A 27,448-nucleotide genomic window follows, 5' to 3' on the forward strand; every position below is an offset into this window, starting at 1 on the left:
AAAATGGGGGGGGGGGGGGGGGGGGGAACCGATCGGCACCCCATACACGCGATCCGCCAGCTCTACTGCCGGCGGATCGATTGTATGTTTTTAAATTTTGGCCGTTTCCCGCTCGCGCGTGCCCGGAAGTGGTTAAATTACTAATTACTAATTACTAATTAAACCATACAGTACTGGGCAAAGGTTTTAGGCAAGTGTGAAAAAAATGCTGTAATTAAGAATGATTTTAGAAATAAAAGTGTTTAATAGTTTTTTTTATCAATTAATAAAATTACTCCCCACACAGCTTCATGATTGGCCAGGAAGCTGGCTCCACCAGGTAATGAGGAAGCATGGAGCCGGCTTTCTAGCCAATCTGGAAGCCAGGGGGGCGGGTAATGACTCGCCGCCTCGCTTCTTGATTGGCCAGCTTCCTGACCACCACCAAGTGACGAGGGACGATAGAGCCGGCTTACCGCCCAATCAGGAAGCCGGGCGGTGTGTAATGACTCACCTCCTGGCTTCCTGGTACTGGAAGTCCCGGTATCTAACTACAAAGCCACTTATTACTTAATAATGGGCAGTGCCATCTGCTCTCAGGTGATGACGGAACTGTTAATTTCACTTTGGATGCTTCTTATCTGTTGCACATTTGTTTACTGATCCACAGAGTGCATCTCGGACCCCGCTGAGATCTCATTAACCTTCTAGCTATCACTTTTTACTTAAAAGCTGTTGATCTATGCTCTGTAAATAATGTGACTATCTAAAGTGTAAAGTGCTGTCATTCTGCATTAAGTGGTAGCATGTAACTTATCATTTTTCTCTTGTCATGATGGAAAATGGACAGCTGGCCCTTTTAGCTTTTGTTTGGCAAATGAAATGTTGTGTGGAAAATGGAGGTCATTTTTTTCCAGCTGAGCCCACTTTACACCAGTTTGTGCAAGTCATATATTTGTCATGAAACTGAAGCGTTCATAAGTTGCACAAGTTCAACTAATAGAGGGTCAACCCCCTTAGTTTGCTGGTAATTGGTGGTTGCCACAGATCCGACCACTTTCATGAAAAATATTGTGTTCTGATAACTGTAGGCTTGGTCTGCATAGAAATGCTCAGAAACATAGAACTGTAAATACGTATGCATATATTTTCCACGTAGTTACCGCGGACATATATTTTTCACTTAGTTATTGGAGTACATCTTTTGTTATAGTGGCTCATTTAACTGCTACCCTCAGTGATTATGAAAGATCTGGAAGCTGGGACTTTTGGTATCAGCATGCTGGCCATAAGCTGACCCAAAGCTCAGTATATAGCAGGCTATTGCCCACGATATACTGAGAGCGCCACAGCCGGGACGGATCCCGACAACACTGTCGAGATCCACCCAGCTGCATGAGTAACAGCTGGCTCTGCCTATATAGAGGCAGAGCCAGCTGTGCCCGCCCCCTCCCCGTTCATTCCTCCACTCTGCTCTGGAGGACTGGAGAGGAGAGGGGAATCTCCTGCGGGGAGCGGTAACTGACAGTCAACGCTCACTGCAGGGAGATGATCGGAATGTGAGCGGATCGGCTGCATGTTTCTGCTCACTTCCCGATCAATAGAGCCGACCTGTGACAGCTTCTTGTTCAAGGCTTGTTCAAACCAGCATCCGCGCTCAAACGCATGGCTGGCACACGTGTGCTCGGTACAGTGCTGATGCACTCGATCCTGATGCATTGCAATGTTTCTTTTTTATTTAGAACTTTATTGAAATGTAACAAGTGACATTTCATTAAGTTCTATGGGCGCAGTGCGATTCTGTTGTACCGTGTCTCACTGGGGTGCACTTAAATGCTGTTTTGTTTTTAAGTGAATGAAATTGCCATGTCTTGCATGTGGAATGCGCTGGAAAAACACAGCGCAACGCAGCGCAGCTTGAATGCATCGGGTTAAGCAGGCCCTAAATGATTGACATTTGTTGAGCTGGCAGAATCACCCACTGTAAGAATTGCATTTGATTCTTGTGAATCGGATGACATTCTACTAGTGCATGACCATATACCGTATATACTCGAGTATAAGCCGTCCCGAATATAAGCCGAGGGGGCACTTTTCAGCCAAAAAAATGGGCTGAAAATCTCGGCTTATACTCGGGTATATACGGTACCAGTGGAGGTTTTTTTTAAGAACACAGTTATGGCTTCCGCTTTGTTTTTTTTTTATACACTTTCAAGATGAAAATGTAATAGATATAGCTTACATTTCTTAAGAAATCTATATTTTACTGTTTACCATTAAAGTGATGATATTAGTCAAATATTTTCTTTGCTATTTTTATTGTAACAATGTAGTACATTTTCCAAAATGTGACATTATAATGGGTGTTTTGTTTCATATGGCAGTGATTAGGAAAGCCTTCATGTTAATATAAAATTAAGTTTACCTTTAATGTATTCCTGATGTCATCAAGTACAAGTCTGATTGGTTACTGAATGGATAATAATGCTTTTTGACTATGGTTGTAGCCTTCCTGGCCTAACATCAAAAATGATATTCTGCCCTCATATTATAAATAATTGAGGCTGATTTATTTAGTATCATCTCATGTTTCAATTTGTGACACACATGCATGGCTCAGAAAGTTCATCTTCAGTAATTCATTAACATTTGCAAAAGCTCATAGTGCCTACATGGCAAAGCTGCGGAACTCAGAACTGATTACATTGCTCCACAATTACCGACTGCTTTTCACGCTTTCATTTCCTTTCAGCAGTTGTAATTAGGTTACAGTGTGAGAGCAACAACTATTGTTACAAAAACCCTAAACAAATAACCATACTTTCATATGGTTATCATTTAAAGAGGACCTGAACTGTAAGGCTAGGTTCAGGCCAGAGCGATACCCGGGACGCGCGTCCTGGGACAGTGCGATCGTGTGCTAGTGCACACAGCAGTTGCCGCGTGGACCCATTGATTTCAATGGGGTTACATCTGCGCAGCAATCGCTAAAAAAAAGGTACAAGCTTTTTCTTAGCCGCGATTGTGCTCAATTGCACGGGCGGAATCGCGGCGGTAAATCGTGCAATTCGCCCAGCACGCCATATGAAAATATTGGCACTGCCAGCGCGATTGGCTGTGGTGGGGCGACTCCTTGACCGTCCAGCAATCCGCATGGTTTTCTGCACGATTGCCGCGTGGTCACAGATAGCCCAGGTGCGAACCTAGCCTAAAAGTTCAATAAATGTCAAACAGAGGGCAAAGGACCAGTCACCAGTATTGCCTGCAGGCTCTTGTAGCATCGCTTTCTCCATTACAAACTTACCATGTGTCTTTCTTTGGAGGTGGCCATCCTAGAGGAGCAGGGCTTTACTTCCTTATATCAGAGTTGGCCCCTAATGACTAGTATGTGTCTGGGCACAGCTATTTTTTAAGATTCAAGGCAGGGTACCTGCATAATTAACATTTCTAGATGTTCCTTGTAAGATAGCGTATCATCACTTTTTAAGTTCAGATCCACTTTAAGTTGCCTCCTTTACTTTTCTACATTGCCGTCAAAGGAATACTGCTTAGTTGAACCATATCTCCAGGAATAAAAAACTATCCTTACAGAGCGGTTACCTCTGCACTGTAAGGGTTGACTGCTCCTTATTATCTAGGGGTTTTGTGTAAAGGACTTTTACTTACCTTGATCCCTGCTCCTACTGGCTCCAAGACCCTCAGGCTCCTAGCCCCCCAACTTCATGTGTTATGGTGGTTGGAGGCCTGCTGACACCATCAAGTCTAATGCCCATAGTCCTGCATTGAAGGTGAGGACACTGAGGGACAGCCCACAAGTTTAAAAGGAAAGAGAGGTGGACACCAACTCCGGGGGATTGGGGATCAGGTCAGTAAAAGTTGTTTACGCGATACCCATGTACTCATAAGCATTACATTGACCTAAACGAGCAGTTAATGCTACTGCAAGGGAACTTTTTTTTTTTTCTTTTGTTCCTTGGAGATAGGCTTTAAAGGGCTTGTTCACACCAAGTGCGTTCCAGGAGCAGAGCAGTTACTGACCGGATCAAAACTGCGTCCAATGTATTCCAATGGTATTTTGGGCTCTAGATCACACCGCAGCGTTCAGTTCCAAAGCATGTAAAAATACTGCAGCAAGCCCTATTTTACCTGCTCTGGAATGCATGCAAACGCCCTGAAAGCCCATTTTAAACTAAAAACGTGGCAAAAAACGCGTCATAACACACTGCACTGCGTGTGCAGAAACTCATGCAGATTTGGTCTGCATTTGGTGTGAACAAGCCCAAAGACTGTAACTGGAGTGTAATGGAACAGAAGATCACCAATGCCACTAATTTCAGCTACTGTTTCCCCCAGTCAACAAGCCTTTCTGGTAGATTCACAGCTCTGTGGAATGCAGTAAACCTTGCAGTACTGTTCCTTCCTCACCCATTCTGGATGCCAATGTGCATGTGATTGCAGGGTGCTGGTAAAGCGACTACCATTTAAATATTTTAAAGCCTAAGTAAGGTAAACAAAATAGGTAGAGACAATTAAATCAAAGCAGTAAGTGATGAGGTTAAAGCAACACTAAACTCAGGAGTTAAATCTTAAAAATGCATTCAAGTACCATAACTATTAACAAAAATGTTATTTTATCTTATTTGTGTAGCAATCAGCTGTAGATCCAACTACAATCTCAATACAAATTAGTAAACTACACGTGAGATTGCAGGGGTGTGGAATTCCTATCGCCCGACGCCCGGGACAGGCAGTTTCGGGCGCCGGGCGAGTAGTTTTTGAATACATTCAGCCCTGCTCCGGACAAGCAGAGCTAAATGTATATTGTGGAGCCGCCGCTTGTTTTCATACAAGTGATCTAATCAGATCACTTGTATGAAGCGAGAATCGGCGATCCTGTCTGCCCCCCGCGCCGTGGTTTTCGGGGGTGCCCTGCTCCTCTGGTGGACCCGTCACCACGGCACGGGAGCTCACCATAGAGCCCGCAGAGCAGACGAAGAACTTCCTTTCTTCGTCTGCTCTGTGCTATCACTGAGACCGTGGCGCTGTAATCACAGCGCCACCTGTCTCGGCTGTCAGTTCTGTGTTGGAGGTCAGGTTCCATAAAGAGAACCTGTCACCTCCAAACTATCACAGAGGATTTTATCCTCTTTATCCTCTATAAAATCCTCTATCATAGAGGATTTTAACACCATATGTGATAGGAATAAAATGAAATCCCTGGCAGTCAGGAAGCCGGGTAGCATCTCATTACCCGCTGCCCGGCTTCATGATTGCCCAGGAAGCCTGCTCCATTCCAACGGAAGCACCGATACTCAGTGAGTGCTGAAAGCTAAATATTGGTACTCGTACTCGATACCCAAAAACTGGTATTGGTGCATCCCTAGTTTTAAACTTTGAAAACTTTTTTTTTTTTGTGTGTTGTGTTGTGTTGGGACAAGTAGATTGTCATGAAGGACAAGTAGTTTTTTCAAAAATGTCCACACCCCTGGATTGTAGTCCATCACAGGAGTGAGCTTGGAGCGGTGACAACTTTACAACACACAGGGACTGTGGGGAACAAAAGTAGCCACCCTCCAGATGGAAGGACAGTGTCTGCACCAATTCAGAGATGATTTGAGGATCTACAGCCGAGGGATATACACATGCGATACAGTTTTGTTAATAATTATAGTACTTGAATGTATTTTTAAGATATAACTCCTGAGTTTAGTGTCTTCTTAAAGCCCTTCTCAGTATACAAATGTATAAATGTATTATTGCTTATTAGTATGGGGAAGTGTAACTGAATTTTAAGTTCACTCTGGTCACTGCCTGTGTGTACACATAATTCAATTAATCTGTAATCCATAAAAAAATATCTGATTTTAGTTTAGTTTAACACTGCTTTGGTAGCTGAAATAATGTTGACCTTTATAGAAGCAGTGCTAATGTTGTTTGGTATGCAGCTGACATTTTTAATGGGCCTATTATATTTCCTCTCCTCATTAGTGCATCATTGAATTGCTAGTTCTTGTAGAACACTCATGGTAGAATGATACGTCGTTATGGATCACAGTTAAAGGCTTTGTTCAAACAGGCGGCAAGGGGGCGGCAAAAACGGGGTTGAGCTACACTTTTACTGCCCTCCAAACGCCCACCTAAGATAAAATGGCCACTGAGTGTTGAATACAAACCAAGTCTGCGCCACAAAGCAAATTTTAAACAATTATTGGGACTGCGCCGCAATCGCGTGAGTGGTGCTGCAGTATTACAAATATCAAAAACCTTACGCCCCTACTCTAATTCCTAAAACGAGCAGCAGGCACTATCCTCACAATTAAGTAGGAAAAACATACACAAAATTGAATGTGCCGCACATTACATTTTGTGAGTGTTGCAGTATTGCAACATAAAAGTCTATACCTTATGCAATTTGTTACCGCATAGAAGACAGTGACTGTTTTAACACTGGTTAAGCAGGCATGTTCTACTTTTGTTACAATCGGGAAACCAGCCCTCAGGAATGCCATGCAGCCATTGCTAGACATAGGAAGTATCTGAAATCGGCTGCAGCAGATCTGCCGCACTGAAATGCACCAAAGAATGAACATAACATGAAAATAAGTATTAAAAAAGACAATTGTTTCTAATACATAAATCTTTATTTTCCAAGTCACCTCCCACTTGGAAGCCGGATTGATCGCCTCTGAGGACATTGCTTACAAATTCTGCACCTTCTGTAACAACTCTACAACATTCACTGACAATAAATAAAGGTGTACCTTCAATCCTCAGGCCTTCCGACTATCCCCTCCAGGCAGCTTATTCTTCTCTGGAAGCCTTTCTCTCCCCTGAGGAACTCGCGCTACCCATTTCCTCCTTGCAGACGGCCTTCCACTCTGAAACGCCAAAACCTACCAGGACTCTATAATGCCATATTTTCTGCAAGCCTATAACTCTATCATCAAACACCACCTGACACACATTACAGTGATCCCAAAGGAGGATAAAGATCCTACCCAATATAGAAGCTGTAGACCGACAAGAATAATAATGCAACAAAAGTTATTGACTTGGTTCACTCTGCCTGGTCAAGCTCCAAACCCCTGATGCATTTATCTGCAGATGAGAAGGAGGCATTTGACTGGGTAGACTGAAAGTTTCTACATTCTTGCAGCAATAGAATTAAGTGCCTATTCTGTAGAGGAGAGGGAGTGGAAGAGTTTACAATTTTATGTTTTATTATTTCTTGCTTCTGCAATTTCTTCTCACCAGGAACAAACAAATGGATGACTCATTCATTCATTAGTTCCTTTACTTTCTCCTGCCTCTGTTGTAAAAGGAAAGGGAGGGCTTGGCAACATAAACATTACCATGTGATGACTGACTGTGGTAACCAATCACAGCGATCACAAGGCACAGAGCTGGTCTGATCGGCTCCATGCTGGAAGCCGATGCTCCTTAAAAAAAAAACTGTTTTAAGTCCCACTATGAATGAGAACATGGAACAAATCTAAAATAGGTGTTATCCCAGTTTGACTGCAAAAGGGGACATACACTTTGAAGTCCATTTAAAGGAGAACTATGAGATGAGTGATTTCCACTCACCTCATAGTTCTAGCCGACCTGTGACAATGAGACTGTCACAGGTCGGCTCAGTAGATCGGGAGGTGAGCGAACACATACCGGGTTCGCTCACCTTTCAATCCTGTCACGGCTCTCTGCCTTGACAGGGGGAGGGGCTGGATTCCCCCCTCCGAGCTACAGCTCGCGGTATACCGAGCTTAGGGTAACGGGAGGACGCTAGTTTGTGTCCTCCCGTTACCCTAAGGAGAACTATGGGGAAAAACACTGACCCCATAGTTCTCCTTTAATTAATTCTTTTTAGCTACGTGAGATTTTCTGGTGCTTTGTTTTGTCTGCAGCTTAGATCTGCTTTCTAAATTTGCCATTCACATCTGCATTTTCTGTAAAGCACTTTACTGCAGAGATAAAAGCATGTTTCCTTCAGTTGTATTGGAAGAGCTGTACTGTAAAATGTATTTTCTCTCAAGTGTTACAAGTCCTTCAGGGATTTCATGATAAATGTGTCTCTGCTCATATTGTCTGATGAGTTCCCATTATTTTATTCCAATATTGCAATAATAGAAAACTGTGAGACCAGGCCACAAGCAGATGTTGTTTTGATAATTAGGATGATTTGAATCACATAATCAAAGCAGGAAAGTTCCAGAAAATTACATCCTGTCTGTGAATCATCCATATGGTGTTTTTACAACCTTTAACCCCACTGTTGCTAACTTTTTTAGCAAAAGAACGCTGGGCGCTGTTTTCCAGACACTTCGTGCGGCAAGTTTTCCAGACAGATTATGAGTACCCTTATGTAAACAAGTAGATGAGTTCCCTTTACCGTATATAGGCAGTAAAATATATGGACATTTTTATTTGAGTTTAAAGGGGGTCTTTTTCTACATTTTTATATATTATTTGCTCACATGATACTATTTATATTATATTTGCATATCTCTAACATAGTTACAATGCTAGGTTTAAAAGACTTAAAGCAGAACTCTTAATTAACCCTTGCAGTAGGGCTACCCCCACACTGCAAGGGTTAATTGCTCATTTTCATCTAGGTGCTAAAATAACAAAGTTATACTCACTCGATCCTCCAAGCCGGTTTGCTCTCATATTGTTCCTTCAACCTTGCTCAGTATACAAAAGTCATGAAGGAAAATAGGTGGAGTAGTTCCACCACTCAAACAACACAAACCATAGCATACCAACGTGAGATGGCTCCAATGGGGACGTATTTAAAGGAGCAGAAGAGAATAAGAGAAATAGGTATGGAATGGGGAAAAAGAAGAGTACAGAAAAGTAAAGAAAGGAAGCCTACTATGTATTTCTAAATACTATGTCTTTATATTTTTTAATTGATGAAAGTATCTAGCTTGGTTTTGAAATGGTATAATATATGTAAGCATCTAATCTGTTCAAGACTGCAAGGTTTATACATTAACAATTTGTGAGTAATTACATCGGATCTTCTGTCCTAATGAGTTTTTAATGTTTTCTCTTTGTGTTTGTTTTTTTCCAGGGTGGAGAGGTCCACTGATCAAGTCATCAAGCCAGTCAACGTGGAAGCTTTGTCAAAATGGGTGGGGAAAATTGCTCCAGATGTTCTAAGAGACATGCCAGTCATTGCACCAATGTTGGCCAAACTAGGTTATGATCCATATGCCAACCCCCCCAGTTATGGAAAGCCAGATCAGAAGGTTCTTGACAATACAAGACGGGTGAGTTTCATAACGCCAATAGATCATGAGTTCTGGCTTAGCTCTGACTCTCATTTTGCTGCGTACTTGATTCTGGTCAGTGACAAGGAAAAAAAATGATGTCCAAGGCGTAGCATAACAGCCAGGTTATTATCGTTTTCAGAAGGTAGTCAGAAACTGCAGTCCAGAGATGTCTGTCATGACAGGGTTCCTTAAAGAGAAACCTGAACCACCAATTTAATGTCTCCCAAAAGAGTTACTTTGAAGGCATGCCAACTCTCAAGGTTGCCAGTGTGCTTATTTCAGCTCTCAACTGAACGTCCAAGCCCTCAAATGGCTGCTGTCATAGCTGACCACATGTGAAGCACCATGACAACTGCAATCCAAATAGAGGCTAAAATTGCACCTGCTTTGGCTGTTGGAGGTTGTAGTTCCACTTTAATGTGAACTGGAAAAAATTAGGATCCCTAAGAAGGTGTAAATGCGTGCATTTTTTTTTACTGCCGTACATGCTGTGTTCTGTACTTCTGATTCTGTGGCTTTTATAGTGATGCTTCAATGCTAAAAATGTATTCTGAATAACTAAGGTAATTTATACTTCTACAAACCCAGTAGCTTATGTGGATTTTCCATGGCAACAGTATTTTTCTTTCTCTTCTGTAGAAAGGCCTATAATAGCACACAGCCTTTCATTGATAGACGTGAAACGGCTGTTTCAGACTCATTTCCTGCTTTATTAATTGGATGCATACCTTGTGTTTTTAGTGATGTCACTGTGCGCTATGCTTTCCAAGCTATTGACTATTTCTATTGTCTACTCTGTATTGTTTCATATCCTCTAGACCTCAGTTAAGTTAGACTGAAAACACGAAGTGCACAGCTCATGCCTATCATGCGTCCCTGCAATTCACATTTGGTGCACGGATGTTGATCCTGATAGAAATCTATTATCCTTGTAACTTCATGTGAACTGAACTGAATTCTCAAACAATGTTATTAGCTTCCCAAGCTATGTTTGAGGACTGCACAGCTCATCTTAGTTGAGGAGAGGGGAGGTTTTTGAAGTTAGAATCAGGAGAGCAGCCTTGGGTGAAAATACTCCTCTTCCATATCTACAGTATGGGGAGTGGCGTTGTCACTCTAGGATAGGAAGTGTGTTACTGGCAGGACTGCCAGGTAAAAATAAAGGGGAAAAGAAAGAAAACAAATGCAGCCACGACAATGACTGGTACGCTGCTATGTATCTCATTTTTGCTTTTGGGATTAGATACCTTTTTAAGGGCCCATTCACACCTATATATTTTATGAAAACACACTTTAACACACCATGCAACACATGAACGCCATTCCTTTTTAATCTTTTTAAGGGAATGCACATGCATTGGCTTACACGGCAATGCATTGTGTTGCACCGAATTGCTAAAAATGATACTTATCTGTGTTTTTGTCCATACTGGAGCGTTGGCAGCCTATTCAGGTGAATGGGCTGCATTAATGACACACAAGGTAACGTGTGGAACACACCAGAATGGAATGGAAAGATAAAAAGCGAGGGGAAGCACTTCTTTGCTAATTTAGTGCTGATCTGAAGAACATAATACTAGTAGCCAAGTATTCTGGATTTGTCTTTTGTTGCCAGTTAAGAGTTGAATATAAAGCAGCTGCTTGTCAGCGGTTTCCATTCATATTTTGTGGATAAATGGTCATTGTAAATTCAGACCACGTGAAGAAAAACTGCTACCGCCTGTTTACATTGGTAAATTTAGCTGTTCTGTTTCTGTAGCAGCAATTTGTTTCTGTTTGATGCATCTTTCCTGTCACATTTTTAAAGCCCACTGTACATTTACAGTTCATTTTGGATGTCAAAATGCATGAGGTTATTTTGCATCTATTGTGCTGTCCAGGTGCTCACAGCAATTATAAACCCCAAATAGTTTTCTGGGATTTCAGCTTCACTGTGAGAGATATCACTGCCTAAGAACTAGAATACAAACTGTGAGGAAGAAATATGGTTTCTGAGGCTTTTCACAGAATCATTTTGCATTTGTGACAGCTTACCTTTAAATTAGAAAAAAATAAATAAATCCCTTGCTGTGCAGTATTTATCATGTCCAGACTTCGGAAGGTAGTTTCAGAAAGCTCCAGTTCTTAGAAATAAGAGAGAATAAGTGTGCAGATGCAGGACTGGCAGCTTATTCTAAAAATGCAGCCATGTAGCTTGCTGTATGAAGCTATTGCTGTGTACTTTTCCCTGACTAGCATTATATAACCTGTTTTCCTGTATACTTCCCATTCACATTTGCATCTCATTCCTTATTATTGCCTCGGGCATAATAGCCTTGCAAGTAAAGAGGGATTCAGTCATTTGTTTCTTTTCACTATGTAGAACATACTTTTGCTCTTCTTTTTTTTTTCTATTAAATAATTTTAAAAAATCTTCCTATCTGTGCAGCAGAATTTATTTTGTTGTGACAGCTGCTTTATATTGTTAAAAAGCTAAATATTTATCATTGCATGCATCACAAAACATAAACATGTCATTAGCTCTTTACTATAAGTGAAGCATTGGGAAATCTTCCCAAAATCTAGTTGCCATTTAGGAGCCTGCAAATTTGAAAGCCCTTTTTGGTGGATCTGATTGTAATGGACATGTCTGGGGGACAGGAATTGTGCAGTTTTCCAGTGCTTGTCTTGGCAGTGCAGAATAATTTAACCCCCATTTTTTTAAGGCCATCTATGTTTCTGAATGGCAATTTAATTATGAATGGTAGCCCAATGGACCTAGGCAGCGCATTGTAGTTCACTGCAATACATAGATATGAACCTGAAAGTAATGCATATCCATTTTTCATACATTCACCACTTGAAGTCCGCGGTGTTAAACCCCCTTCCCATCCAGGCCATTTTTCAGTATGCAGAGCTGCAGTACTTTGACATTTATTCCGTCATGCAACGCTGTACTGAAATTAATTTTATACCATTTTTTAGGGACAGATAGAGCTTTCTTTTGGTGGTATTTGAACACCACTGCGGTTTTTATTTTTTACTATATTAATGAAAAATTACCGAAATAAAAAAAACAAAACCTGTTTCCCCTATATTAAATGATACAAATTTTATTATTACCCAATTTTTTGGTAAAATATAAAAGACGTGGTCACGTCGGGTAAAAAGACACCAAACATGTCAAGCCTTAAAATTGCGTGCGCGTGTGAAACCTCTAAAAACTATAATACCCAAAATTGGCCATAGGCGACGCTTTAAAAGCTTTTACCGCTCATCAGTTTAGTGTTATCAGTGATTGATGGCCCTAAAATGATTGCTCTCACTACGACGTTCGCATCGATATGTAACGTGTGTAGCGCAATTGTTGTTTTCACGCGCTGGTGCACCGGACGCGTATTTACGTTTATATACGTGGGGATGGGGGACTTAAACATTTTGTTTTTTTTTTAAACTTTTTTTTATATGAGACTTTTATTCTTGTTACTTTTTTTAATTTGTATATTTATTTTACACTTATTGTTATTGCTATTACATAGGGGGATAACAATCCCCTATATAATAGCACAGATACACTGGCAGGTCCTCTTTATGGAGACATTTGGGGTCTCTAGGACCCCTAATGTCACCTGGGGACCCCAAAAAGAAGCTGATGAAGCAGAGATCTGCTTCATCAGCTTCTTTTCTCTGGCTTTTCTCTTTTCTCTTTTCTCAGGCTATAGCAGCCAGATGACTGACAGGTGAATGCGGAAGTGATGTAATACACATCACTTCTGCATTCACAGCCCGGAGGGAGATCAGCAAGGAGCTGATCTCCCTCCCTCTTCCTCCTGACCCTCCCGGGCCGCAGATGGGCTAGCGGATCCCGGGATTGAAGGTGAGGGGCTAGGAGGGGGGCGGCGGCAGAAGACGAGGGGGGCACATACCAGCACATATACACAATCGGCTGGCTATAGAGCCGCCGATCGGTTATATGTTAAACAGCCGGTAACTGCTCTGTGCATTGCACGGGTCCTTTTGCCCGAGCGCGTGCTAGGAGAAAAAAAAGCCGCCTGGGACGGCTGTGCAACCCGCTAATGCAGCAGTGCCGTCCGTCCGTTTTTTATCAACGGGCGGACGGCAACTGGTTAAGGTGTTCGGCCAGCCCATTCAAAATAAATGGGCTGCCTTAACATAGCCTTCCTTAATGTGTATTTTCACTTTTGCAGTCATATTTGAGAAAACCTCTCTATATGTTTGTTATGTGCTCCTGCTCATTTTTTTTTTCTTTTTCATGTATTTTTTTTAATTATTATGATGTCTTACCTTTTAACCCTTTCACTACCCATGATGGGAAAATCCCGTCATGAAGTTTGAAGGGGTTAAACGGAAAGCCTCTTGGAGTCTGTTCAGTTTTGTAGAGCCGACAGGAGAGATTCTGGTGGCTCAGCTGCCGCCAGATCGCTTCTATGATCCGGTAAGCCCCCTATGTGATAGCAATTGAAGTAAAGATTAAAAAAAAAAAAAGTTTTAAAAATAATATAAAATAAATGAAATGTAAAAAATAAAAATGTAAAGTCCCCTGCCCCAGCGAGCATGTGTGTCGTCACGTAAACACGCGTCGGGTGAGCCTGCGTATGAAAACGACGATCGCTGTACACATGCTGGGTATCGCCGCGCACGATGGAGTGAGAGCAATAATTCTAGGGCCAATATTTACACGTATCTCTAAACTGATGACCTGTAGGGGCTTTTAAAGCGTCGTCTATGGACTTTTTGGGGGACGGAATTCTGTCACAGTTTCACGGACGCACACAATTTTTAACCTATTTACTCGCTGTAACCTCACCTATTATATGTTACAAAAACAAAATGGTTTTATATAATGTTTTGGGGCACTGAATTTAACTTAAGTGTTTTTTTCCCTACATTTTTGGGTTTGATAATAAATTGCACTAATGTCATGCAACATAAAAATTTGCAACTTCCGCCATTTTATTCTATAGGGTCTTGGCTTTCAGAAAATATATCATGTTTGATTAATTTTCAGGCCTAAAATGTGGATTATAACATGGGTGCAAACAATGAAAAAAAGTCCTTTGTCCTTAAGGGGTTAAGATGTTTTATTGTAGCAGATAACATGACTGATTCCAGGTTTTTCTGAGCACCTTGACAGTGATCTGTCCTTTTATAGGAAGATTTAGGACTGAAATTTGACGATTGTGTTTCTCTCATTGACTTCATTAACATACAGTAGAGATGCTAGGGTTGTAATCCTTTAGCCTCTCACCTCTCCTAACATTATAAAGAAAAAGAAAGAAAGTAGAGATTTATCCCTTAAGAAGCCATGATATCCTAACCCAAGTAAAAGCAATTTAAACTGCTAGAAGCATTTTTTTTTTAATGTAAAAAAGGTGTTATCTCAGTTAGGTCGCAATAGTGGAAATACAATTTTTAAGGCACAATAACGTGTTAACACAATGCAGTCAGAGAACGCCTATTATTCATTCACCAAATTACTAGGTGTTGGCTGAATGGCCACTGTACCGAGCTAGTGACCCTCTGTATTTTCATCACAATGGTTGTACAGGACCTGGAAGATTGATGTAAATCACTGTAGATGCTGAAGGTAATACAGGGTTTTACAGGATTCCTGTGGTCCTGCCATGTATACAATATTTATTCTTACATTGTGCCAAGCTGAACCATTGTGCGTATATATATATTATTATACAGGATTTATTATTATTATACAGGATTTATATAGCGCAAACAGTTTGCGCAGCGCTTTACAATATAGGGAAGACATTACAATCACAATACAAATCAAGACAAGATGATAAGGAGGGCCCTGCCCCTGAAGGCTTACAATCTAAAAGGGAGGGGGAAGTGATACATGAGGAGGTAGCTGTGTGGGGATGAATTGTTTGAGAGTGTGATGGTTGAGTGGTTAGGTTGAGGTGGGATAGGCTTCCCTGAAGAGATGAGTCTTAAGGGATCGCCTAAAGGCAGTCAAAGTGGGCGACAGACGGACAGGTTGAGGGGAAAAAATTCCAGAGGATGGGAGAGACTCTAGAGAAGTCCTGGAGGCGAGCATGGGAGGAGTTGACAAGGGAGCTGGAAAGCAGGAGGTCTTGGGATGAGCGGAGCCGACGGTTAGGGTGATACTTTGAGACAAGGTCTGAGATATATCCGGGGGCGGAGTTGTGGATGGCTTTTTAACTGATTGCTAATATTTTGAATTTTATCCTTTGGGCGAGTGGAAGCCAGTGCAGGGATTGGCAGAGGGGGTTATAAATATTTATAGCGGAGTTCAGCTTCAATATTCAGCACCAGAGAGGTAAGCATGTGTGGAATGCCAAGTTTCTTAGAATGCAGTTGTACTGTGAACTTTCTTTTTCTTTGTGTCCACTGTTATTTCTGCAAGATGATCAAAGCCCCAGCCATACATTTTTCCAGCTACATTTCAATATGAAATTTCCAGCAGACACTCCAGCCTGCAGGTCTTTGACTCCAGTGTTACAGGAGTGATCTCCTTTTATCAACACACATTATAACAGCAGTAATAACAAAAGATGTCCTGATCCAGGTGGTTATGTACAGGGTTTCTTTTGGTATTTTAAGCTGCTTTGGTCTAATTTCGAAAATGCTATCTTGTAACCCTGCTCGTAAATAATATCTGGAAGTTTATGCCCACACAAATACTGATTTCTATTTCCAATCATACGGACTTAAATGTATACAAACTTAGGTGTTTTTAAGCTCTTATGTAGTTTTTAATGTATCCGGATCATGGAAATCCAGTGAAAAGATGGTCACATTCAGCTGTAATGTTGGAGATTTTTTGCTGCTTATCTAAGCAACATCTTCAGATCAGAGGAAAAGAAGCTACTTGGAAAAGCAGGGAAATGTTTTTAACATTCTAGAACAAATCCAGTTGAATCTGACCAACTGCTACTAGCTTTCCTTAGTATTTTTTTTATATATGCATATAAGAGATCAGCTTTATGTAAATGAAATGATCAAAGTGTGTAAATTACACATGCAGGTTTCAGTTCCTGCTTTTTCAGTGCAACACAATGCTGGCGTTTTAATGCTCTTCACAGCTCAAGCCTATAAATAGGCCAATTCATTGAAAATAATGCACCCCTAAGGGATGAGCTTTTGGGTTCAGGTTGAACACAAGTTTGACGCACCCCTCCAAACCTCTGGCTGATGTGGCTGGAAGTCTGTCAATTGGGGCAGCAGTACTACCTCCACTAAATGACACAACAGATCCCCTCTATCCTGGGTGAAAGCATTAACCAAATGTGGTCATGGTCAATAAGGACACCCAGGATACCTGCAGGCTAATAAGGGACTTTTTTTTTTTTCTTGCAGTGGGTGTTTATATTTACTATATACCTTTCTTTTTTGTGACTGTGTATTAGGTAGGTCTAAAACAACGACTTGGTTTTGTCGTTAATAATCAATTATGAATTATACAACTAATCAATTATGAAAATAATCCTTTGTTGCAGCCCTAGTATTAACCCCTTCATGACTAGCTAGTTTTCAGTTTCTGTTCATAAATGACTGACACACTTTTTACATTTTTGCTGTGTGATTCTTCCATAGCAGTAATGTACTTTCTTACTAAATGTACCCACACATATTATATATTGTTTTTTAGAGGACAGATAGGGCTGTATAATTATATCAAGCGTGTACCTAACGCCTCACTTAGTTTGAATAAAATATTAAAAAATGGAGGAAAAAAACTAGAAGAAAACACTTTTTTCACAGGAAAGTTTTTATAATAATTATAGTATAAAACATATATTTATTTACAAAAGCTTAACTATTTCATTAATGAATGCCTCAACACCGAGACATTCATTCATGACTGGTAACCACTGAGAATCAGCAGTTACCGCCATTACAGAGCCTTAAATAACTCGTCACGTACAGTGTACATGGCCAGTCATATAGGCACTTTGTGGCGGGACGTACACTGTACGTCTCCCGTCACGAAGGGGTTAAGGGATACATTAACCAAGGGGAGAGGGCAGATATCTGGGGGTCAATAAATAGTGGATCCGCGCTATGGATTAACTAATATTCATAAATAGCCGCTGTGCTATAAGTGCATGATAACACCCCACTATAAACCATACAGACAAATGCACTGCTCTAATTGATAACAAGAAACCTATAAGGACACACTCCAAATATAAACATGTATATGTGAAATAAATAAAAAATTATAAATATTATCACAACCTAGCATGAAGATCTAATGTATCTAACCATGAAGTGTGCTCAAATACATGTGTTCCACTTTGCCTTCATATACAGCAAAAATAATAGAAGTCCAAAAATATCGGAGTGTGTAATAAGTGTCCTAAGGTCCATAATATAAACAAAAACAAATAAAGTGCTCCACCAGCGAAGTAGTTTTAATCTCCAAGTGGAAAACATTCTTCAACATCCAAATAGTGTTCCACTTTGCCTTCAACCCAAGTGATCCACATGACATCCTTTCCTGCACTCCAACACAGACTTCCATGACCATCAATAATAAAATGGTCACAGATAGCAAGATGTGAAGATCCTCTGCTCACAAAGAATCTTTACCACCAGCCTGGTTGTTTTCCTCTACAAGCGTCCCTCCGATTGATCTCCCCATTAACACGGTGTTATCCATTAAGTCATCCGCTCCAATAAAATATCAATAACTGCTCATAGTGTAATATGTTAGAACAGCAATTTAACTTATTTTAAAGGAGGCTTACAGATTCTGATAAGTCCTCCCCTGCAGACATTCCTCTTGGGTGTCAGGATGTGTGGGTGAGACCCTTGTCTTCATCACACATTCTGGGTGGGGTCCTTCTCACCCGCACATCCTGCCTTGCAATAGGGGAGGCTTGCCCAATATTACTGGCCAGTCTTTTAAGAAGAGACTTTCTTAAAGGGACATTACAAACTGTATACTGTCTGGAAAAAAAGTGGGCCCCCCCAAAAAAATTAATAAAAGACCCTTAACTAGGCATGCAGCTTGGGTTGCCAGGAAAGGGAAGCAGCAAGCAGATTTTGGTCCATGTTTGTTTTCAAACAAGCGGACGGGGATCTGTCGTTATACGCTGTAGTGCTACCACAACCAAGTGAGAGATACTTGGCTGCTGTTTAAAAAATAAAAAAATGAAAAGTAACTTTAAAGGAGTGCATCCTACTGCTCTGTGACTTCACCTGCAGGTTTAAGGCATCCCCAAAGCATTTTGTTTAAGGATTTGTGTGTTTTTAATGTTGCCCTTTGAGCTGCATTAAAAGACCCTCTCCCTGCTAAACAGTATTTTCTTTTTTTTTGCATTGGTACATGTCCCCATTGTAGCGCCCCGCTACCCATGTCTTTTTTTTTTTTTTTTAAACAAAATTTTTACAAAATGGCCTTGAAAAGGGCCATAAAAAATAACAAGATTCTGCTCCCATAAACTTTACTGGGATTCGGTGCTTTGTTCGCTTTTAGCAACGTTTTTTCCTGGGTCCTCTGAACCCTTCTGTGAACCAAACTTTGCCCAGTTTGCTCATCCCTGCTCATATTTGATCTGTCCCTAAGCTGGGAGGTATTGTGAGTGACAGAATATAGAGCACCCTCTAGTGGCTAATCTGCAAATCTCTATATTTAACTGAAAAAAGAACAATTATGAATAAAGGTGTAAGTCAGAGTAAAAATGATGTTAAGGTAAACACTACAATAATAACTCAAGATATTCGATCATTGGAAATACACTATATTATCTTTTTTCAGGAATTTTTAATTACGTGAAAAAGAAGTGACACTGTAAACATAAACATACTGGATGTACTTTTGCATAAGGCTCATTTATGTATTAGAGACATATCGGAGCATGCATTAGGAGAATACAGGAGGAGTCCCATGAGACATTGCAAGACTCTGATAGCCACAGGCATGACTCCGAAATGCAGAGGCATGATATAATTTGTAGTTTCACCACAGCTGGAGTGCCAAGGTTGCCTATCCCTGGTCCAGAGAAAACCCTTCTGTGTTCAAACAGTTTAACAGTGTATTCATTGCATATGTTACCTGTGTTTTAGGAAGTAACTAGGACTATAATTGTAAAATTAGAGTGAATATGGCTAGCATGGACATGATAAGGCATTATAGAATAGGAAGCTAATATTCAGCCTGCACCATCATGCATGCTCTTCCTAGAACCAAAAACAAAATTGTCATTTTGATGCTCTTATCTGAAAGCTGAAGTCCAGTCACAGAATGGGAGTAGGGGGGAGACCTTTATGTGAAAGTTAAACTGCAGCAGAGATTGATCCGTTCCCTGCCCAGTTGTGTGTGGCAGAGCTGTGTAAATCCCAGGACAGAAATACAAATTCTTTGGCAGGTCAAACATATTTCATTATTTCAAGTGTATATTTCCTGTTTGACTAGAGTTTATCTTCAACTGTGATCACTATCTGTTAAAAAAAATAATAATTTTTGTCACACTGTAATGCATGGTCTGCGCATTGTGCAGTACCATGTGTTAATCAGTTCGGCCCTCCAGCCATCCACGTTTCCTAAGTGGCCCAACCTGCTATAAACTGTAACCCAAAGGTTTGTAAGAGATTATTTACAGATCCACACCAAGTTTGTAAATAATTTCTTTTCTTTGCTTTACGTAGCTTTTCTTGTTGGCTGTTCTTGTATGGCAAAATTCAGATCTGTGTTCTTTACCCAGCTTGTCCATAATTAAGCATAACTTTGGATGTAAGAGATAGCTGTACCAACTTATGTCCAACAACTAGCTTTCTTTGCTAGACTGTTGGTGGTAGACCAAGCTGTTGGACGCAAAGTCTGAAAGCGAATCTGACAACCGTTCATAAATGTTTACAATAAAAGTCCTGCTGACAGCAGGCAGGTACCACAGAGATCTTGCTATTGCTTTAATAATCAGAAAACCAAGTACCGTACACATCACTGATTGATTTTTTGCAAAGAGCTTGACTTTTTTTTTTAGCCCTGAACTAATCCCTGGCCAAATGGCATCTCCATGTGCAATGTGTAGGCACAATTATTGGACATAGTGCCAGCAGAAGAGTGGGGCTCAACTCTGACAACAGGGAAGTTGAGTTTCGGTAACAAAGGGAAGCTAAATCAGTTTAGAGGTGAACTGTGGGGAAAGTGAAATGCACTCATTCCCATAGTTAGAGCTGACGTGACGGTGCAGCTGTCACACATCAGCTTTATAGATTGAGAACTGAGTGATCACATACTGCTGATCGCTCAGTTCCCATTCTTCTCCCTGTAGAGAGCAGTGATGATCAGTCCCCACTCCCCACAGGGATTCCTTCCTCTCCTCTCTGTTCCTCCAGCACTGACTGGAGAGATGGGCACAGCTGGCTCTGCCTCTGGAGAGGCAGACAATATTGATGGTTGGAACGCGGCTCTGCGCTGTCAGCATATAGCATGCAATAGACTGCTATATGCTGAGATTTGGGTCACAGGAGGACATTGGTAAATGTCCTCCTGTGACCCAAAAGAGAACTAATGCCAAAATAGGTTTGGACATAGTTATCTTTTAAAATGGCTGATCGTTCACTTTAGGGCCATTCACACCAGAAGTGTTGCCTTGTCACGGTTGAACACCATTCACATCTTAAAAGCAAGCACCTCCCTTTTACTGAAAAGTCTTTTCGGTCTGCTTCATCACAGGGCATAAGCTCCGCCAACCTGCCAGGCAACAGTCTAAAGAGAGCACTTGTGGGCTTTTATTTACAGGGAGTCAGCAAATGGGTGGTCAATTTTCCAAAACAAACTGAAAGCCATTAGGGTGCTTATATTGGAAGGGAAGGTAATTACAATGCCCGCTTTTTTAATTTCTATTATAGAGAAGGACAAGTTCACTATAAAGCCCAAAACATCCCCAAAACAAATGTAATGTAATTTATTTTAGCTCAGTTTATAGGTACAGTGGCTGTATTTGTTTTCTTGTTACGCTCTTTCTTTTATGTTTACCTGGCTATCATGCTATTAACATACTTCCTGTCCCTGGGTGGCTAGCCTCACTCCTTCACTGTATTCATTTAGATTAGTTACCTCTCTTCCTATTTCACTGACAATGGCTTCACCAGATAGGAAGTGAGGGAAAATCTGCAACAAAAACACAGCTGGCCATGAAGAGCTGACAGAGGTTCTAGCCTTCCTTCACTCTTTTATGTCAAAGCATGTTCTTCTCCATTTATTGCAGGACACAGCAGAGATCTAGAAGATCTTGGCTGTTGTGTTATAGCGCCACCTACAAGAGAAGGAGTATGTGGATTATCCAGCCTGTCACCTAGACAGCAGTTGAATGAAGGTTTTGAAGACTAAGAGAAAAGGGGGGAAAAAAGGAATACTTTCCTGCAAAGAAAAAGGGAACTAATATTCCCAACAGGAAGCATATGTGACACTAAACTCAGGAGTTACATAATTATACCTCCTGTATTCGTGTTACAGCTTGCCCCTTTCTGCTGACTTTGACCTCCGTAGAGGCACGTGGGACCATACATGACATTTTTGTTGTCCAATAATGAGATGTAGAATGTAGGAGAGGCAGGTCACTGTATGACCATAAGAGATCTGGTAGCTTTCTCCTTAATAGAGCACCTCTTCTGATCTTTGTGGTAGCAGAGCTCTCTGGAATTGTGTTTGCCGGTGCACTAAGGTGCCTGTATTATAATCTCAGCATTGCTTTCCTGTGTTTATGGGTGAACAGTTTGTGTTGTTTATCAGTCAGATGATATTTTTCCCTATAACCCTTCAGAAATCAGGACAATGTGATGTTCTAGGAAAGCACACTGCTGCTCTTTCATTTGAGCAAATTAAACAGTACGTGTACACTTCATCAAATGAATGCCATGGCAATCCAGTTAAATATTTACCTACCATTTGGATGCTGAAATGTGAACGTAATATAAATAAAGGAAGAATGTATTACTGCTTTATAGGAAGAGTATTAGCCTTTGGGCAAAATCTGGCATTACAGGTATTGGTTTGTGAAACTCCATCTAATACCTTCTGTTCACTGGACTGTGACGTTTTGATCTGCCTATTGTCCACACACCGCCCCTTGTTGGGCTGTATCATCACATTTTGAGGGGTCTGTACATTCCACCAGGGTGCAGGTTACACTTTGCTAAAATAGCACTGCTTACATGACATTCTGTTACCATTCATTACTATGGGGCATCCTTTGTCAACTTTTCTCTGGCATATTAAACATTAACCCTAGCAGTGGACTATTGCAAAGGTTAAGTGCTCATTTTGGTCTAGGTTCTAAAATATAAAAAGATGCAGTTACATGATCTTTGATCCTGCGGAGGTGACCGTTTACCTCTCTCCCACTCCACTCCGGCTGTGGAATGTGCCTCTGCGTTCTCACTTCCAATGGATGTGATGATGTCATGGGTCCTTAGACTGCCAGAGCACAGCCAGGTGGGACTAAGGATTGGGTAAGTTTATCAAAAATTTCAACACACAGGGCGCAAGGGGTTCTTCACAGTTAGAGCGGTTAAGGTCTGGAACTCGCTGCCGCAGGAAGTGATTTCAGCTAAGAGTGTGGAAGCATTCAAGAAACACTTGGACGAGTTCCTCTGAGAGCATAACATACAGGGGTGCAGGTACGCCTAAGAGCAAAATAACACATGGAGTCATACACACGCACACACCTGCTCAAACATACATGCACACATGCAATAGGTTGGACTTGATGGACTTACGTCTTTATTCAACCTCAAATACTATGTAACTATGTACTTGATGTATTTGACACCCAAGTCGGCTTTATACAGCAAAACAATTGAAAACAATATTAACAAAATAAAAGAAATAATAATGGGCAGAAAAGAAATGCAGGCAGTAAAAATATTGGTGGTCTGTGGAAATATGCCCGCATACATTAATGGTCGGTACAGTAATCACTTACACTGGTGGTCAGTGAAATGTTACCTTACATTGGTGCCTGTGGAGAAAGACTCATATGATTGATAATCAGTGTGAGACGTCCCCCCTTATATTGGTGGACTTTGGGTGGGAAAACAATGTCTTCCTACAGACAGCTAAAAAGATGATTGGTATCAGTAGTTAATAGATTGCTCATTACTTGAAGCAGAACTCCAGGAATTTTTTTTATTAACCCTTTCTTCCAGAGGCTTCCCCGCACTGCAAGGGTTAACTGCTCATCTGTGTCTAGGTACAAAAAAAACAAAGAATTACCCAAAGCTCCAAGCTGGCTTCTTCTTAGACCGGTCCCCAGAATGTCTCTCCCCCCTCCTCTCCAGCAGTCTAATGTCCAGTAAATCATCACGTCTGTACATAGTATATAGAAGTGAGGACGCTGAGGAACATTCCAATGTGCTGCGACGGAGGGGACAGGCTGGAGGGAGTGGCGTGACAGCTGGTCAGTTTGGAACTTTAGGCGAGTATATCTTTGTTATTTTAGCACCTAGACACAAACAAGCACTTAACCCTTGCAGTGTGGGGGTAGCCTTACTGCAAGGGTTAATAAAAAAAATTCTGCTTTAAGGATCTGCTGTAGGAACCCTAGGTTTCCATGTAACCCTGGTTGAGAAAGGCTGCTATAGGGTCTAATTATAAATGTTTTAACACAAATTTTACCCAAGTTTCAAACATTTTCTAACTGGATTCAAATGGAAAAATGAACTATTTATTGGTGAAAGTTGGATTATTATTTTGTGAGAAAACATAAAAAATAAGACTTGCAGCATTTCTGTGAGATTCCACGCAATAAGTGTTAAGCATGCACATTAAAATGAATGGTTCATTATTAAAAATGTTGGTAAATAAAGATATATGTCTGGTCCAGCTTTGAATATTGTGCAATTTATCCAAAGTGGTTTACCACTCAGAAAAATCTAAACTTCTGCCTGCCTTTGGGAATGAGACTGTGCATACTTGGTGGTTTAGAAATGTGTTCCCAAAATCCAACATGGAGTGGGCTATATAGAGGGTTAAAGTGGACCTTTAACCATAACTTTAAAATAACAGCAAACACACCTTTAGAAATGTTTAGTAATGACAATCTAAAAACACATACTTCTAGATAATTGCCGGCTTTGTATTTTCTGCATACCTTATTTCTCTCTTCTTCCCCAGTCATCTCACAGTGGCCATGTTAAGGGCAGATTACTAGTTCTCCATTTACTTCCTGGATTTCTGGCACATGTGATTAGACATGTGACTAGGACATGTGATCATGCACATCATCTCAGTGGAGAAAAATGCCTTTCCCTGAGATCTCATGAGATTACAGATGAGGTTTCCAAGCAATGCTCTGCTGATGTAACCTTCCCAGGATGCAACTCTTGGGCACATTACATCATTTTTGCCAGAAATAGACCAGGAAGTAGATGAACTCTATTTGTAAGTAAATGAAAAAAAATTTTAACTAATGAATGTAAGATGATTTTAAGTCAGCCTGCTGAGTTGCATGCTGCTGTGATTTTTAGTAAAAGGGGGTAAAGGTCTGCTTTAAGATGTTGAATTTTACCATTTAAGCAATGCATATAAGGAGAATAATTCCAAATGTGCCATCAGTCAGTCTCAGTAAATCTCTGAATATCTGTTTTTCATGTGAATAGATGATGAATACTTCCGAAAAGATGAAGAGCTTGAGCAGATGGTAAAGCACGGCTAGCCAGGGAGCTGTTAACTAGTAAAAAGAGATTGTTCAGACATGTTCATTTCCATATTCCCAGAAGAAGCATCACAAGGAATGCGAGCCATTCATTAGGAACCTTGGAATGCACATGAATATAATTGCTGAAATGATCAGTATAGCATGACATTTTAATATTATAGACACATTTTACAAAGTTCATATGCTCTAAAATTGTAATAATGTCGTTTTTATAATGGCTTACATTGCGCTCTGTATCATCTGACTTTAAAGCCAGTCTGATTTTTTATAACTGGTACTATATATGTGTTTACTTAATTAAGCTGACCATATGCTTACAATTCTTTCTTCAGTTAAAATATAAGATCTAAAAATTAATCCCCCCCTAATTATCTACAAGGCTCTTAAAGTGACATTAAACCCTCAGATTTTTTTACATAAAACAATACTGTTATGCGTGCCTTACCATGGTAGTTTCCCTTCTCTTTGCTGCTCTTCCTTTTAAATACTCATGTCTTCTCATGCTGGGGGAGAACTTCCCTTTGCAGCTCAGGGCCACTTCCTGTAGTGCTGGCTCAGGTTGTGAACCTTCACACAGACACCATGTATCCATTCCAGAGACAAGGCAGTCTGCTGCAAAACAGAAGTTCTGCCCAGCATGAGAACATATGCAGATTTAAAAGGAAGAGCAGCAAAGAGAAGGGAAACTACCATGGATTACAGCAAGGCACACATTACAGTATTGTTATATGTTACAAAATCTGAGGGTTTAATGTCACTTTAAGGTTTTTCTCCTCTGTATATTAAACTTCAGAAAGGAATTTTTCAAAGTTTCAAGATGGATGATATAGACTATCGGTACTCATCCTTTGTGAGACCAGGGCATGGCAAATCCTTTCCTTCCATGCCCCAAGAGTAAAAAAAATCAAAACAAAGCAAAAAACAGTTCATGCACCTACATCCGCAATTATATCAGCCAGAAGAGGCTTAACAAGCTGGAACAACATAATGTACAATGCTGCCATAGCTGTGTTAAGCCGCAACATCACATTATACATACTACCCAACTCTAGAATGAATGACACATGAGTGTAAAGATAAAATGCGGCCGCAGCGAAAATCGGACATAGGTTAATTGCGCTGAATATTGGGCGTGGCTTAAAGGAGTGAAGTTTAAAAGGTCCCGAGTCTGCTTCCAATAAATGTTGGACAGTGTGACAGTGTAAGAAGAGGGATGCAGGGGGTGCAGAGGTAAACAGTGCAGGAAGAGGTATGCGGGGGGTGAAGGAATGTATATGCAGGTGGGGCTTGTATGTGGGTGGAGCACAAAGGGGCCCCATACTCTCGTATTGCCCGGGGGCCCCGTGTGTTGTCAGTCCGCCCCTGCTGTGGTGCAACTTCAAATCTCATGAGGCATTTCAAGTCTCTGACAGCCACAGACATTACTCCCAGAGGCAGTTGCGTGATGGGATTTGTAGTTTCACCATAGCTGGAGGGACGGAGTTTGCCCACCTCCAGCCTAGGATCAATTTTGCATCTCTGGCTGGTGCTGCGAGGGTGGAGTGGCATCTGAAGGGATTCTCTGTGTTTCTTGCTAAAGTCAAAAGGAGTAGGGTCTTTCCTAATAGAATTAGGGCTAGTGTAAATGGGCTGTTCAGATATGTTTGCCTTGCATCTACATTGACTTGTATGAAGTAATACAAGCAAAGTTTAATCTGCAAGATTTTAATGGCTGGGCAGTCTAGTCCAAGATGTCTCACTGAATTGGGCACAGGTTGATTTCCCCTATATTCCTGTTCTAATGAAAACTCAAAATTTGGGATTTTGCCTCACGTTTAGTCCCAGTGACAGTGGGTACCAGGACAAAGCAAGAGTACATTTCCCTAGCAGGGACACACAGCAATAAAAAGCAGGTGTTCTAACCTCTCACCACTCTATTCAATAGCTTAAAAAAAAAAAAAAGGTTTGGCTTTAGGTACACTTTTCCTAATCTCAAAATCCGGAGTACTGTAGACCTTAGCAAGTTGTTTCAAGACATGGGTATATCTCTAGGATGGACTCATGCGTATATCTCTAGGAAGGAATCCGCATTTCAGTACCCTTTCTCTTTACCTTATGGTATGGCTGCAAAAACACTGGCAACGTTGGCAAGAGTGTCTGCCTCAGCCTTTGTAGGCTGCACTCCCCATCTCCTGGCACACAGATTTTGTTTATATTGTCTAAGCTGGCACCAGCTTTCAGTACGTCACTAGAATGGCATATGTTGAACGCCCCAAATTTAATGCATGTAAGATCTGAGTTTTGTTCTTTGGATGCAGTGCTGCCGTTGTTCAGACAGTTGTTGTCAAGATGGACGCAGATTGCAACTGTGAACTGAGGCGGGCAGACATCTCAACGTTCCCGGATGTTCGGGGAGTCTCCCGCTATTAGATAGCGGCTCGCGGACACCCGGGAGAGAAACATTTTGTCCTGGAAAGGTTTACTCTGCTGGATCTAGCAGAGTAAACCTTTCCGTGCTGTCTTTTTTTTTTTTTTTTGATATTGGGGGCGCCGGCAGTCAGA

The 27,448-nt window shown here is 41.0% G+C and overlaps 1 protein-coding gene across 3 annotated transcripts in view; it reads left to right on the plus strand.

The window, feature by feature from the left end:
* The window catches only part of TPST1 (tyrosylprotein sulfotransferase 1), a 94,480-nt gene that overhangs the window by 47,738 nt on the left and 19,294 nt on the right, over window positions 1-27,448 (plus strand). For all 3 annotated transcript variants that reach the window (XM_018556802.1, XM_018556804.1, XM_018556803.1), the window contains one exon: window positions 9,056-9,254. In XM_018556802.1, the coding sequence (XP_018412304.1) occupies window positions 9,056-9,254 (199 nt within the window). The remainder of the gene's footprint in view (window positions 1-9,055; window positions 9,255-27,448) is intronic.

This window comes from Nanorana parkeri, unplaced genomic scaffold (genome assembly GCF_000935625.1).
Source record: "Nanorana parkeri isolate BGI_ZX_2015 unplaced genomic scaffold, ASM93562v1 scaffold253, whole genome shotgun sequence".
NCBI classification, from domain to species: domain Eukaryota; kingdom Metazoa; phylum Chordata; class Amphibia; order Anura; family Dicroglossidae; genus Nanorana; species Nanorana parkeri.